Source organism: Aedes aegypti, chromosome 2 (genome assembly GCF_002204515.2).
Source record: "Aedes aegypti strain LVP_AGWG chromosome 2, AaegL5.0 Primary Assembly, whole genome shotgun sequence".
Classification (NCBI taxonomy): Eukaryota; Metazoa; Arthropoda; class Insecta; order Diptera; family Culicidae; genus Aedes; species Aedes aegypti.
This window is the reverse complement of record NC_035108.1, coordinates 131,999,388-132,015,408: the sequence shown is the minus strand read 5'-3', so window position 1 is coordinate 132,015,408 and position 16,021 is coordinate 131,999,388. Positions and strand designations below refer to the sequence as shown.

Here is a 16,021-nt window from a genome sequence, read left to right as displayed (position 1 = left end):
TATGGAGAAATGGCATTCGGGGTAATGGGGTAGAAACCATTAGAATGCATGCAACATGTACGTATATCGCCTCCACATTTGTACTCTTATATCGTATCATTTACGATCGTTGTACCTATATCTTAGCATTAAAGTAAAACTTCTAAATCCTGTCCGAGCAAATTGATTCAGTAATGATCTATCGCTTCAATTATTTTCCATAATTACAACAGTCAAACCCATAGCCTTCGGAAATATCAGCCACTCGAAAACAAAACACAAATTCACTGCCAAGGCAAAGCCTACGTTTATTGTCCCCCTTTGATAACGCCCCACATGAGATGATACGGCTCGAGATAACATTGAATTCGGGGTTCACGTGGTGGAGTGATGGCCAATCTGATATCCCCGATGGCACAGATGCTGACAGATAGATTCACAATAGTGCGAGAATACTGTTAGGTAAAGATGCCATCCCACTTACTGGGAGATAGTCTTGAGTGTCTGATCGATGAAGTGATTCCAGGCGATGCTCCACTTGTGCTTGGCTTCCACCTTTTCGGCCTTGGACATTCCACTGTACTCGATTGAGTTCAACGCTAGCTTTTTCAGCAGGCGAAGATCCTGTCGAGCTGATGCCAATCCCAGGAAGGCAACGTAGAAATCGTGCGACAGCGGAGATGCACACCAGAAAGCGGGGTCATCCGACGAGACTACAACCGGATAGCTGTCCGAGAAGTAAATTGCTCCAACGTGATTCCGGCAGTCATCCACCAGTTTCAAAACTTGGTTAGAAACAGGGTTGAGCTCGATACAGATGTTGCGCTTCTTGAGCTCCTCCAATACTCGTGGATGTTTAACGGCGGCAAATCCGTGACCGATGCGTTTCGCTCCAAGCAGGACGGCGTCAATCTAAAGGGAAAGAGTGGATATAATTAATTTACGCTTCCATAGTCATCGCTGCACATTGTTCCCAAAGTCAAATCTATTAGGACAAGTTTGCACTTAAATGCTGTTTTGGAAAAAATATCCTTCATATTCTCCAAACATTTCTTCAGTGATGTGGTGTCTTTATGGTTTAAAAAAATCAGAAGAAAAGATGGTCTGGTCGCGTCAGAAAAATTTAAATCTGCTTTCACCTATCAGATCAACCAACATTTACGGCCTTCCTTATCCAAGTGGTTAGAGTCCGCGGCTACAAAGCAAAGCCATGGTGAAGGTGTCTGAGTTCGAATCCCGGTCGGTCCACGATCTTTTTGTTATGGAAATTTCCTTGACTTCCCTGGGCATAGAGTACCTGCCACACGATATACGAAAGCAAAAATGGCAACTTTGGCAAAGGAAAGCTCTCAGTTAATAACTGTCGAAGTGCCCATAAGAACTTTAAGCTGAGAAGCAGGCTCTGTCTCAGTGAGGACGTAATGCCAAGAAGAAGAATAAACCAACATTTGAAAACAACCCTGCTCCTGAAGAAAATCTCTGACTATAAACGATAGAACCTCATTCCAATGGGAAAACATGCGTAACCGAAAGTTCTAGAAAGGTTAGAAGTACACTTTTTGCAAGAAATTATTATATTAAAGGTTATCGAGATAAAAAGAATTTTTGGAGGGACCACCCTAACTTATTTGCTGAAACAACAACTCGTAAACCATAAGAGAGAGAATTTGGAGTTATACTAAAACATTGTAGAACATTGTACAGATCGTAATTTGTCGGTAGGGCTGTTCAATTTTTAAAGATGTTTAAAAACTTTATCTCCCATATCCCATAGCCTGATAAAACTGTCATTATCAAACCTTATTTTTTAAGCCTTATTTCCTGAAACAAATTTATTTTGAGGTTATTGTAGACATTTATTGAACTTAAATCACACGTGGATCTATATGAGAACAATCAAATCGATGTATATCTCTAGCTCCCCCGCATCGGATTGAGTTGCTCACTCCAGCAACTTTGTTTCAACTAATAAGCTTTAATTATGCGTGGTACACAAGGATAAATTATGAAATAAATCCATGTTCTCAGGTGGGATCCGGACCCACTACTCTTGTATGTTAGACGAGTGCTTTACCAACTACCGAGCCACATGGTGACCCAATGACCCGCAGACTCAAACACACGCTTTTAAAAAATGTTAAGTAAAGGATGTGTGATAACATATTTCATTATCAAGCTGTCATTAAACATGTGTGTCACGGAAACAATGATAACAGTTTTTGTCATCATTCAGTAATCATGGATAAAAGAGTATCAAAATGATAACAGAGATAATGAATGTTTTTATTTTTTATGTCATTTAGTTATTCGACTATGCTCGAGAAGTTTAAATATTGATTATACATTTAGTTGTTGTGTTTGATTAAAAACAAAAAAGACGCAAGCATTTTTGTCTTCCTAGTTATGGCTTTGGGACCAATGTGCGCTGTATTGTTACATGTATTCACAACTCATCATGCTGAGGGGGGTAGGATTGGGTTGAACTGCAAATTGAATGGATTATTGGAGTCTGTTCGGCGCTTAAGACGGTGTGATTAATCACCATCATCCATTATCGCTTATCAGTGCCCTGGGTATATCTGGCGGCACTTCGCATGGTAACGGCCAATAGCCAGCCGGAGTTTATCAATCGCCTTGCTGGGCGATAACGATAATGAACATGCAATTGAGGATTATTGTTTTGGGGTTGAATAATAGGCATCGATATTGGCGTGAATTGTTTGTGAACTGTGGAGCAGCGTGCGATGAAATCACGGCTGTTTATCGAAAACAACTTTACAGAACCGATGCAAATAGCTTTCTGCTTGCTGATCCTTGTACTGATTTATTATTGTACATACAATGAAAAATATAGAACACATATTCGTAATCGAAAATTGTATAATTATTTTGACTATGACCGAGTGCACATTGTCTCATGCGGCACGATGGATATTCATTCTGCTGGTGGCAGTATCAAGACTACCTAAAGCAGTAACTATATCTTCTTAAGGTGAAGATGAATCAAAGAAAAACCTCAAATTTTCAAGACCACAAATCTGAAGAGTCGAACATCTGTTGAGCTGAAAACTTAATCAATTGGTCACCATCAGCTAGTAACCAATCGATTAAGTTTTCAGCTCAAACAGATGTTTGGTTCTCCAGATTTGTGCTCTTGAAAATTTGAGTTTTGGCTTCAATGCATCTCCACCTTAAACAACTAACTAAACTATATCTAAGTACGTTTCCAGTGCTATTTTGAATCTATTTAATTTCCCGCATGTCAAGTAATAAAATCTGACAATAGGCGGAATGGTCTTTGTTAAAATATTTTATAGTACATATTAACACAAGTGTTCTAAATAATAAAAAAGTTTAAAATAAGGCAAAATTTATGCTCGATATCCATGTGACATGAGAACATTTCCGAAGTCCTGGATGGAATATTCAGAATCATACTCAGTTCCACTGTTATCATAGCATTTCCGCATGGATTGTAAGTGATTATTTGTGGAGGTACCTCTCACGCTCACGGCTTGGTAAATTGACTTTCATAGCTAGAAAGACGAATTCAGATTTTTTTTTATGTGGGATTTTCATATCTTGTTGAGAGAGCTTTTGGTTAAATGATGTCTGATAAAATGCCCAACATCATCTAGTCAACATTCATATTGAGAATCTTATGGCAGATGTTGCTTAAAACCGTGTTCGATATTTATTTTTGAGGTCCTTGCTAGATTTCTTGAAATATACTTATCGAATTTTTTACATGGTTTCCAGTAAATTTCTTGTAGATTATGAGGTAAATTCTTTATAAGATCTTCGTGTATACAGTCATCTCTTCATAACTCGATATTGAAGGGACCATCGAGTTAGGGAGCACAAGACCAGTGCAAATACGATCCATGGGACCATCAAGGTATCCATGATAATCAACTTATACTTTGGCTGTCTAACTCGACATCGAGATACCGAATAACGAGTAACGGAGAGTTCACTATATCTCTGAAAGGTGCTTGATGATATCCTTGACAAATTTCTTGTAAGATCTTTGGTGAGTAGCGTTTTTCTAATGATTTTGATGGATTCTTTTATAGATCTTTTTTAACGGTATACGAAATACCGAATGATTCCGTCAAACACGCTACGGAATGAAATTCCGTGGAATTCAACGGAACTTACACAAGCGGAATTTTTATTTTACGGTTTCGTTTCGTTTCGCCAAATTGTATAAATATCTCCACGCAAAATAGGAAACAAACGGAATGAAACCTCCGCATAGCCGCACACTTCTACTCCTATGTACACCCGATTCTGTTTTTGCAAAATTTCAAAAACCGTGCAAAAAATAGCACTATTTCTCGACGTTTCATGCAAAAACAAGGGTTTGGCGAAAAAAATGTAAGGAAGCTTTTTTTGCACAACCGTGTAAAAGAATCCATACCATCCAATAACAGAATCGGGTGTATTACATCGTCTATTCAAGCTAAAAATTTGATCGATTGGTCACTCGATGGCAAGTTGGAACACTGGGACAGAGCATGCTTCTCAGCTTAGTGTTTTCATAGGTCCTTATCGAGGTACAAGTCAATAAGTGCCCATGAGAACACTAAGCTGATAACAGACTCAGTTTTTCTCAAGGAACAAAGCAAAATCAAAAACCATTATTTCATGTTTAATGATAATTAGTGGCATAACATCACCGCTACATGATTTTTAAATACATTATAAGGCATTTGCTAAAAATATAATTGCTCGTGCGTTCAACTCATTATTATAGAAATTGTTTTAAATGTTTGAGACTACTTTTTGTTCCACTCCTTAGTTGTAACATTTTAGAAGCATCTACCCATCCTCTTGAGCGTTTAAGTTTTGGAATAGGTTTTTGTCAAACAACACATAAGACATGTAGGTTTGCAATATTTAAAATATTTCAAGCCCGATGGGTCATAAAGGAACCCCCTTCTTTCCTGCAAATTGAACGAAGCTGTCAAAAATATCAAAAGTCCTCCTAAGTATATGTATACCAAAATTATCACTACAAAAAAAAATAAAATAAAATTCGTGGAATATTCGGAAAAGTTTAATTTCGTTTCGAAACATTTCATGAAAAAAAGAATTTCGTATCGGATTGCAAGGAAAATTTCAGTTTCGTTTCGCTACGAATTGAGAATTGAGAATAGATTGAGAATTTCGCATATCGTTTCGTTTCGTATCGCCATGGACAATACTCATATCGCATACCCTTAATCTTTGCCTTATTCTACTTATCCTTCTAACAGCCAAATTTTTATTTTCAATTGTAGTTTCATTATTCTCTATAGATTTGAACCCGGGTAAGACAATGATTTTTTTTCGCAAATTTATGAATTATGATTTTTGATGTTTCAAATTTTTATCGTTTTTCATTTTTTCTTGAAGCATTTTATGGGACCGATTTTTGACAATAATAAAATTTGAGTTTTTGCAGTACATTTGAAAATATTGATTTTGTTTTATTTTTCTCTAGAACATATTTGTATTTTCCGTTTAATTTGAAATTGTTTCATTTCCACCATATTCATCTTCTGTGATAGGTTGATTGTAGAAAAATATAATATGTACAGTTTTTTGAATTACACGTTATATTAGACGCAGGCATTAGTAGGTAATAAATACAGTAGAGACCCGATTTTGTCAGCTCCTCGATGAATTTTAGGCTGACAAAATTTTGTTTATCTCCTCCTATATAAACACTGCTTCTGCGCCCTTTTTGCATGTGCCATAATATTTTGCAAGATATCCACTCTACTTCTTCACAGTAAGCAAAAAAAGGTCCTAAACGCGTCTTGAGTAACGGGCCCATTAAACGTTTTGCAGAATTACTTATTGGAAATAGTCTGGAGATTCGATTCGTAGTGATCCCTTGGATCGGAAATTTTGCTCTGACCAGTAAGACAACCGGAATCAACATGAATCCTAGTTCATGAGAGTCTCTCTTAGAGCACCGTAATTCATAAAAAAAAATCATATGAAAATTCTTTTAATTTTTTTTTTTCCAAGAAATTCCTTTATGTCTTCTGGCTACGCCCATGCGTACATGACATCGAACATATTCTTCTTCTTCTTTCTGGCGTTACGTCCCAACTGGGACAGAGCCTGCTTCTCAGCTTAGTGTTCTTATGAGCACCTCCACAATTATCAACTGAGAGCTTACTATGCCAATGACCATTTTTGCATATGTATATCGTGTGGCAGGTACGAAGATACTCTATGCCCTGGGAGTCGAGAAAATTTCCAACCCGAAAAGATCCTCGACCGGTGGGATTCGAACCCACGACCCTCAGCTTGGTCTTGCTGAATAGCTGCGCGTTTACCCGTACGGCTATCTGGGCCCCTACATCGAACATAATCATTAGTATTAATGTTAACGTGGTGAAACATGAAGAAGTCATTTTTTTATACATTCAAAATAGGCAGACAAAATCGGGTCAAAAAGCTGACAAAACCGGGGACTGACAAAATCGGGTCAGCACTGTATTACAATTTTTCAAGCATTGTTCGCATACACAAAAAATATGTAATGTCATGTATGAAAAATAAATCATTTATATATTTCATTCATCATTTTTGTATAAAACTTTCCTAATATGCCCAAGGTTTTTCCAAAAGGTACCCCGTCTAAAGGCGGGGTTGGGTACGTGTAAGCTAAGTGTCTATGCAAATTTCAAACTTTTTCGTAAGGCGGCATCCACAAATTACGTCACGCTCTAGGGGGAGAGGGGGAGTAGGCACAAGCGTTATGGTACATATGAAAATTTAAAACTTTTCATACAAAAAGCGTTACGGAGGGGGGGGGGTCAAAAATTTTAGCGTTACGTAATAAATGGATGCTGTCTAATTGTGTAAGAAATTATGACAAAAAAGATATCAATGCATTTTTTCAGATTTTGAGGCTCTTAACGGATGCCAGTTGGCTTAATGCTCGACAAGTTACCTGTGAATATCCTAATAAACCCTTAGAAGTGTCCAGGCAAACTTCTAAGCATCGATTGTACAAAAAAAAAATCCAAGCGTACAAATCAAGGCTGTGTCAGGCAGATTTCTGGTAAAAGTTGGTGTTACTCACGGCAGAATTATGTACAAGTATTGTATAATATTTACACATCTGACATCCAATACACAATTGCATATATGACTTCCAATCACAAAGAGTAAATAATTTTAGCATAAGTTTTAAGATTTGTTATTACTTAAAATACCTTATGGATGCCAAAAAAAATTTTTAACTGATAACAGTGTACGTATCATTCGAAGTAGTTTGCAAAAATATTTGGATAGTTTTTCGTTATGCAATTATGGAAAACATTTTTTTTTTTCATTAAAACTCAACAGATAATCTACATAAACCAAAATTCTTTTATACGATTCTTTCGAAAATACATTCCGTCGCGATGAGAGGAGTTCCAATAAACTGGTTAGATAAATATAAGTATATATAACTCATGCCAGATTAAAATTTGACTTTCAGAAATCAAATTGACAGGATTTAAGCCAAATGTAACAATTGTAACAATAATGCAGTCATTCCATGAAAAACCGATCTAGTGGGTCTCTGAATTCCGTGATAATTTGCTATTTTGTTCCTTATCCGAAATGAGGATACACGTGCTTTTACATTTAATGATTTTGATTTCTGAAATAGGGTGACCAGAAAAATCACGACTTTGCGATATTTTTATTTTTTTTTTAAATCAAAACTTTCAAGAAAAATTGAGAACAGCAATAGCCCCTCTGGTCCCGAGGCCTTCAAAACACTAAAAACGGAAATGTTTTGATTTTTTTCATGTAAAAAAACATTGTTTATGAAGTTTTATATTTTTCTTGAAAAGTCAAAATCTTTTCTTTCATTTTCTCCAAGAAAATGAAAAATCGGTCAAGCTGTTCAAAAGTTATGATTTTTTTTAAATATTCAAATTTTGCAATGTCGCGATTTTTCTGGTTACCCTATTTTGGAATTTGAAAGTGAACGTAAAATTTTCTGAACTTTCAAGGAAAAATGAAAACAGCAATAGCCCCTTTGGTCCTGAGGCTTTTGAAACACGAAAAATCGGAAATTTTTGACTGTTTTTTAATGTAATAAAACAATTTTTGTGAAATTTTATATTTTTCATGAAAAGTCAAAATCTTTAGCTTTCATTTCGTCAAACAAAATTGAAAATCGGTCAAGCGGTTCAAAAGTTATGATTTAAAAAAAAAATTGTTTTACAAAGTCGCGATTTTTCTGGTCACCCTATTTTGGAAACGGTCACCTTAATCAAAAAATCCAGAAATACGTGTATCCTTATTTCGGATAAAGAACAGAATAACAAATTTCCACGGAACTCGGTGACCCACTAGATCTGTTTTTCATGGAATGGCTGAATGTCTTTATCCTGACTATCTTTATAACAGAAAGTCAAATCAATGTTTTTATTTAGGATCTTCAGATTTTAGGCTGGTTCTGTTGTATGATCTGCCAATGTGGACCAGGTACATGTGGACCAAGTACAAATAAATAGAAATAATATTTTGAAGATGATTGTTCACATTCTTGGTATACACAGATGAAAAGATTTAAATTCCAATGTAGTGTAAATTGGGTCCTAAAATTTTTAATGAAATCTTGTTTTTATTCAATAACACGAAAGAGCATCTTACTGCAACTACTTTAGCAATTTTTCCCGCTCAAATAAAGGCTATATCATGTTTAAACTTTAATTTGAAAATTGGGTCCATAAATGAACCTTGACACTTAAGGTCATGTTTGACGTTCGCTTAGTCGACAAAAACACCACAGGGGTTTCAGATCTTACACTGGGTTTGTTCCTATCTGACATTTCGGAAGGGACACGGAAAACAAAATACACCCAAAATTTGAGTTTAAGCCAAGGGATGTGATAAAATCTAAAAAATGTTTTTTTGGGCTCAAACCAACGGAAAACATTAGAAAATTGAGTAAACATGTGCTATAGGCCTAAATTTAAGCGTTTGGCACTAAAATTGGGACAGGGCTTTAGGACCCTATTGAGGCATATTTAGTCTATCAAACACTAGACATCCAGACAATTCCATTCAAGCTAAAACGAAGACAATCCATTGAGAATTGCCGAAATAAAATTCAAACTTGTTTCCGTCTGCTGGGCTGATACCAGCTAACAATTATCATTGTATATTGGGGTGCGGCTTATTTTTCATAATTTTCAAAACCAAAAATTAGTGTGCTCTTCTGCTTTTAAATCACATAAAAAGAAAAACTTCAAAATTTGAGCCAAAATTATATTAATATTGGTGGCGCAAGCGACTTGCAGGCGAATTTGTAAGCCAGTTTTGGGCAAGTTTTTTTTTGTCAATTTTTTTGCCAGATGAACATTATCTCTAAAGCTGAAATTGGTTTTTCTCATTGATCGAACCTTTGATAAGAACTTTGCAACCATTTTTAAAACTTTTGTACATATTCAAAATATGTGCACTATTCAACTCTTTACTAAAACAAGATGCTTTATAAACTTAAGTTTTATAGAATAAATGCCATTTCCGGCGAAAAAACCTAAATAATCCAAAGAAATTTTATTTTTTCAATAAAAAACATCAAGTTTTTGTGTAGTATACTGATTATTTTTTTGTTAGTTATGGTGAATTCACCGTATGCCGTTTTTTATGACTTGAAAATTCACCTTCAAGACTTTTAGGTTTCTCTTTTGGTGTGATTTAAATTCATAAGAGCACACCAATTTTTGGTTTTGTGAACTTTTGAAAAATGAGTCACATATTCTGTATTACCCTGTTGTGGAGCGAATGTCAAGAAAAAAGGAAGAAAAAAAATAAAGAAAAGTAAGAAATAAATTAAATTTTTCAAATGATTCTGATAAAAGAACATAAAAAACATTTGGCCTATCTCATATTCTGTATTACTTACGAAAAGCAAAGTGACACACGGAGTTTTATGGATATATGATTTTTTAATTTTTAAAACGTTTTTTTTTTTTCTTTATTTTAGTGTTTTTAACTTAAAGCTAGTTCAACACTCTTCTTAAAACGTGTCGAGAAATGAAATATAAAAAATATAAGAAATTTATGTAATGCAAAGTATGATTTTATAGTTCGAAAATCTGCTTCATAGAACAATGTACATTACAAAAGGAATATCAACATTTAGCACTATCAGTTCTCACAATTTAAGCTTCTTTGAATTTAGAAATGAAAGTGGTTCGATATTGAAGATGACAAAATATTTGATCGTGATCAAAATTTTTCATCACGTCAACCTGCCATGAAACGACCTACTTCCTTTTTCATTACAAAACTGTTTACGAAGCCATTTTTGTACATTTTCAAAATAATTGTGAATGCTTCCTGATATGAATTCTGATATCCTCAAATGGTCGGCGTTAAGTCAGAGTGGACCAAGTGACATTTTTCATATTTTGAGAAAAATGGATTTAAAGTCTAACGCTCAGTAATTTTGGACCTCGATCAGAATTTTGTTCAATATTTCTACACATCTTTGTGTTACTTTTAAACAATATAATGTGAAGTGGTAATCATGAAAAATCATAATCCAAACCTCTGATAGAACGATTTTGTGGTGGACTATGTGTACTTGGTCCACTCTGACTGAACAATTTCTAGGAAAATAACAATCATTCAATGCTTGCATGGTCAAACTGGGTGCATATCTCTAAGAAAAACAGATTATCAGGACCTTTCAACATCAATATCGTAAATTCTTCAATAATCCATATCGTCAATACCGAAATCAGTGCCAGCTTGAAAATTAAGATTTTGCAGGGTCAGAGTACTGAAGGCCAAAAATATTCAAATATGTGTTCAATCAGAGTGGACCAAGTGAAAATCTAATCCTAATGGAGTATACTCCTTGAAAATTAAGGTTTTGCAGGGTCAGGGCATTGAAGGCCAGAAATATTCAAATATGTGTTCAGTCAGAGTGGACCAAGTGAATATCTTGAGTACCGACCAAAATATACTGGTCCAATATGCGGGTTTTAGCACATTCCATACATACACCATAGAACTACCATAAACTTCTATCAGACTCTGAAATTGACTCAAAAAATGTAATAATCAATCAGTTAATTGCTTTTCAACACATGGTCCACTCTGTCTACACAAAAATTGGAACAATTTCTGACCATCCATCCAAATATGGCAAATGATTAAAAATCAAATTCTAATGCAACGAATTAACTAATATTTATAAATTTCTATTGATGGATAAGTAGAAGAATCATTCCATGTCGATAAATCTGACAAATTGTTTGAATTGTTTTTCATTTCCTCGCATTTCTCAGCGCGCTGATCATTTTCGTTGATATGGTAATAAGTACTTGGTCCACTCTGACTGCACCTTTTATCGATTTTCATTGATCATCCAAAGTAAATTTGTAACATATCTCTCGCAATTTACAGCATTTTCAAAATCTGGTCAAAGTGAATCGGAGGTAAGGTAATTTCGCATCTAATGAGAGAAAAATCCAATTTTTATACGTTTTGTACTTGGTCCCCTCTGACTTAACGCCGACCAAATGGTCTGCAACGAAATTGCAAAGAATGTTGAACGCAACTCGTTGCAGAACTCGATTTTTACAACACTCGTCGTAACTACCCAATGAGGCTTGCCGTACGACTCGTTCTGTAAAAATCGTCATTCTGCAACTTGTAACGTTAACTATTATTAACACTGTTGAATCAAATCGTGCGATTTAAGAATTCATTCATTGGAAGCGATTCTTTACTACATCACATCAAAGCACATAAAAATCAATCAACATCAGAAGCAATCACGAGATAAAAGAAAACGATTAAAGCTATATTGTGTTCTCCCTCCTGAACGAGAATGAACAAGAAAAAAGAACCAAAGATCGACGGTCAACACTAATTAGCTTATAAATTTCAAACACAGTAGAAGAAAAATTACCTTCCAGGCGAGCGGGGAATTTCTCATACTCGCTAACTTGTTTTCAATTACACTTCCGTGCAAAAATTTGGGGTCAACCCCTGAAAACACACAAATATATTTTGTTCATATCTCTATGATAATACATCTACGGGACCGTCCATAAAAGACGTAGCATTTTTTCACTGATTTTTTACACCCCCCTCCCTCCTCGTAGCATTTTGTCACAAATGCTGATACCCCCCTTCGAAAATACGTAGCATATCAAGCAACCCCCCCTCCCCCTATTATTATTTTTTTAATTTGTTTTCCTCAGCAATTTGGTTAAAACAAAAAATTAGAATTCAGAAGTTCAATACCGTTTTGATTCATATTACGGACACTTAAGGCCTCAGTGAAGTATAACCCAGCATAGAGCATACAAAATTAATCATTTTGTATGATTTCTCAGTGTTATCGAGCGTCGGAAGCCCTCAACTTTCGAATGGCGGGTAGAGAATACGCTTTCGCAACTTGAATAATTTTAAATAAATCAAAATGTGTGGCCTTGTCATGATTCTTATTCCGGACACTTCCTTACTTTTGCCTCATATTCCGGACACTTTGATTCGAACTCCGGACAGCTCATGATAATCATTAATGGAACAGTCAAATCATCAATTGATATCGTCAAATCACTAAAGAGACATCTAAGGTAGTTGGGCATTATAAATTTTCAAAGTTATTTATGGTAAAAGCTTACTAAAACGAGCCTCGAAATTGTGAACTTTTGAACGGCAAAAATTGAAACATTTCGTGTGAAATGTTTCCCATACAAAGTAGAGTGTCCGGAATTTGAAGCTGTCCGTAATATGAATCAAAACGGTACAAAGCTTGATATTAATTACTGACTGAAACGTAAGGATAATCTAACGAATAAAATCAAACTTTGCAGTAGCGCTCAAAAATAATTTGGAAAACAGTTTTAAATTAGCTTTTTCCTGTTTGAGTTGTTGGATAAATTGTACTACTTTTGCTGTTGTTACCATGAAAAACAAGTTTACAGCTGAAAACATAGAAAAAATGGAAAAATCTTCGAATGGATTGATAAAGCTAACAGTAACGAGTTTGGGTTCAATAGATTTTATAATATGTTGAAAAGAAATTTCGTTAAATTAGAGAATTGTTTTTTAATTATTCGTTGTTTGGAAATAAATTTCAATGAAAATGATCAACAACATCTTAATATGAAATGGATATTCGTCATTATTATACAAATTGAAATCCATTTAACAATCAGGTGCCAGATTAGAAAGATTACACTTGTAATATTTGGAATGTTCAGAAAAGCTTAGCGATAATTTAACAAATTATTCATCTTTATTAATATTTCAGCTTAACTTCATTATCGTTCGTCATACTGAAATAATCTTACACAACCTATAACGAAACAATTAAATACTAAAAATATGTTTTATTCAAATTACCGAATTATTCAGAAAATTGTGTGATAGAACAATTTTGATAACACTCGAATCTGTTGTCAATCAAGTTGTATTCAGGCTATTCCATCAAGAGCATTGAAATATTAAAACAAATCGATGAGTTGATTGGGTGGAAATCTTCTGCAACATTGAGAGCATAATTCATGGAATAAATATCTTGTTTCAATGAAATATTTGCCAAAACGAACATATGTTTTTGAGAAATAAGCTTTAACAGATAACATGAATAGAACTTAAACAATGTTTTCCTAACAATTTGAAATACATTGTTTAAGTTCTACAAGCATTGATTTTTAATTACTTTATTTATCTTATAAGGTGTTTATTTATTTATTTGTTCATTAAGACATGAATATAATGTTCACATAATTATTTAAAGCATTTAAAAATATGTTTGATTGCACTACTTGTATGTTGTATGTCATTTTTTCAGCGCCTCTCATTTTATCGACGTGATTTGAAATGCTACGTCTACTAGCTAGGACCCCTCCCTCCCCCTCGTCACACATCGTCACAAATTCGTGAAGCCCCCCTCCCCCCTAAAAAGCTACGTCATTTATGGACGACCCCTAACATAAATTCTCTATGGTTCTTTCGAAAAACGATGAGTTAATTTTACTTGCTAGATATTTTCAACAACAGAAATTGATTTATTTTGCTAAAATTTTACGTGAAATCGTGACAAATTTTTTTAAAATGGCATTGAAAAACATTGTTTATTTTCTTAGGATTTGAAACATAATTCTTTATTTTTAAAAGCACACTTGCAAAACTTTGGCGAAATGCCTGAAAAGAATTAAGGGTTTCGATCTACTTCGTCATATCAAACATAAAATGTTCCTTTACGGCACATATTATGACTAACTTCTCCTTCTTCTTGGCATTATGTCCTCAATGGGACAGAGCCTGCTTCTCAGCTTAGTGGTCAATGAGCACTATTCACTGAGAGCTTTCTTTACCTGAATTGCCATTTTCGCATTTGTATATTGTGTGGCAGGTACGATGATACTGTATGCCAAGATAGTCAAGGAAATTCCAATTACGAAAAGATCCTGGACCGACAGCTATTCGAACCCAGACACCTTCAGCATGGCTTTGCCTTGTAGCCGCGACTAACCACTCGGCTAAGGAAGGTCCATAACGAAAATGTTATGGAAACATGTAGAATTAAATGCAAATCAAAAATGGGTGAATTCTTTAACTGACATGGAATTTGTCTAGATATGTTAAAGTAAATCCGCTTTTATGTTGAAAACTGATCAGGGTTTTCAGTTTTGTGGCATATTAGATAAAAAAATGTTGGAGGTTCCACTTTGTAAGCGAAGTAATACGCAAATATACTTCTAGATCATTGAACCATTCTGGCCCAATTACTCACCAAATTATCATCAGTTGACAATCCGTTCCAGTTGGTTTCCCCCGCATGGAAAAAGAACTGAATGGTTGGGCTCATCTTTAGCAACCGCTCGTTGAAATCTGTCAACGGTCGCCCCAAATCCTCCTGTCCGACCAAGTCGAATCCAGCCACAAAGGTGGGGAACTTTTTGTGCAAGTTTTCCGCCTCCTGTAGATATCCATCGAAGGTAGAGTCGTCAGCGGCACGAATCGGCGCGTAGATGAATTTCACTCCCACGAAGTCCGGGTGTTCTTGTTTGAACTTCTCCGAAAGGTCGTAGTAGATTTGTACCACTTCTTCGGGTGAATAAATTTTGCCTTCTAGGTCGTATACCGGTGGCAGGACGCCGCGGAATTCAAGATAAGTCACATTGTCTGCGTATAGTTCCTTCAGAGTATTGGTATAGTATTCCTCCCAAACGGGTTTGAAAGTGACAATTGGTTCTAGGGAGATGAACATATTGAAAAATCGTCCCCAAGCATGATTTATACAAGGGTACGCGACTTCTGGATCTGGTACGAATAGGGAAAGAAGTTCCCTTAGATTTTGATCGAAGCCTTCATTGCCAAGTTCTTTTCGCACATCTGAAACCGATCGCCACTCAACGGCATCCAAAGGTTCTGGTTGAGTTTTTGAGAATTTAAAGTGCGGAGGACTGGCACGTCCAAATTCTCCGTTCTGCCATAGGTTCTTCTGGTAAGTTGCTTTGATAACAGTTTCCATGCTTCCGATGGCAGTATCGTGGGCGTGTAGAATACCGCCCTTTGGCATCTTTTGGATCAACTGGAAGAGCGGCGAGTTCTTGATTTGATCCAGCACTTTGAAGAAATGTCGAGACGGGGCAAACGCTATGGGCGATTTGAATCCCTCTTCCAATTCGGCTTTCTTTAGTGTCATCAGATATTCGTTGACCTTTTGCTCATCTTCATTCAGCACCACATCCGAGCCAAGGGCGCGACTTTCTTCCTGGCTAACGAACTCTGCACGTTGTGCAAGGAAATCTTCATACGCTATGCGAGGCATTCTCACTGTAGTTTTCGTCCGATTTAAAAACACTCAACAGCTATTTGTATTCCGTCCGAGCACTTGATACACTGCGAATCGTATATATAATCGGTGTTGATCGCCAAGTAATAATCGAAATTGGAACGGACCGCTTGACTAGACCTTGACTACTTTGGGTTCGGATAAGGACTGAGCCCGTTCATTCGCGGAGAGCCACTTCTCGTTCGATTGAGATCGTCACGG

At 35.7% G+C, this 16,021-nt stretch overlaps 1 protein-coding gene across 1 annotated transcript; it reads right to left on the bottom strand.

Moving 5' to 3' along the window:
* Positions 1-262: 262 nt before the first annotated feature.
* LOC5566827 (adenosine deaminase 2) lies at positions 263-16,002 on the bottom strand. Its single transcript, XM_001651186.2, has 2 exons — positions 14,756-16,002; positions 263-891 (listed from the first exon to the last, which is right to left on the bottom strand). Exons 1-2 carry the CDS (start codon positions 15,794-15,796, stop codon positions 460-462), a joined length of 1,473 nt encoding a protein of 490 aa, XP_001651236.2. The 5' UTR covers positions 15,797-16,002; the 3' UTR covers positions 263-459.
* Positions 16,003-16,021: the final 19 nt, after the last annotated feature.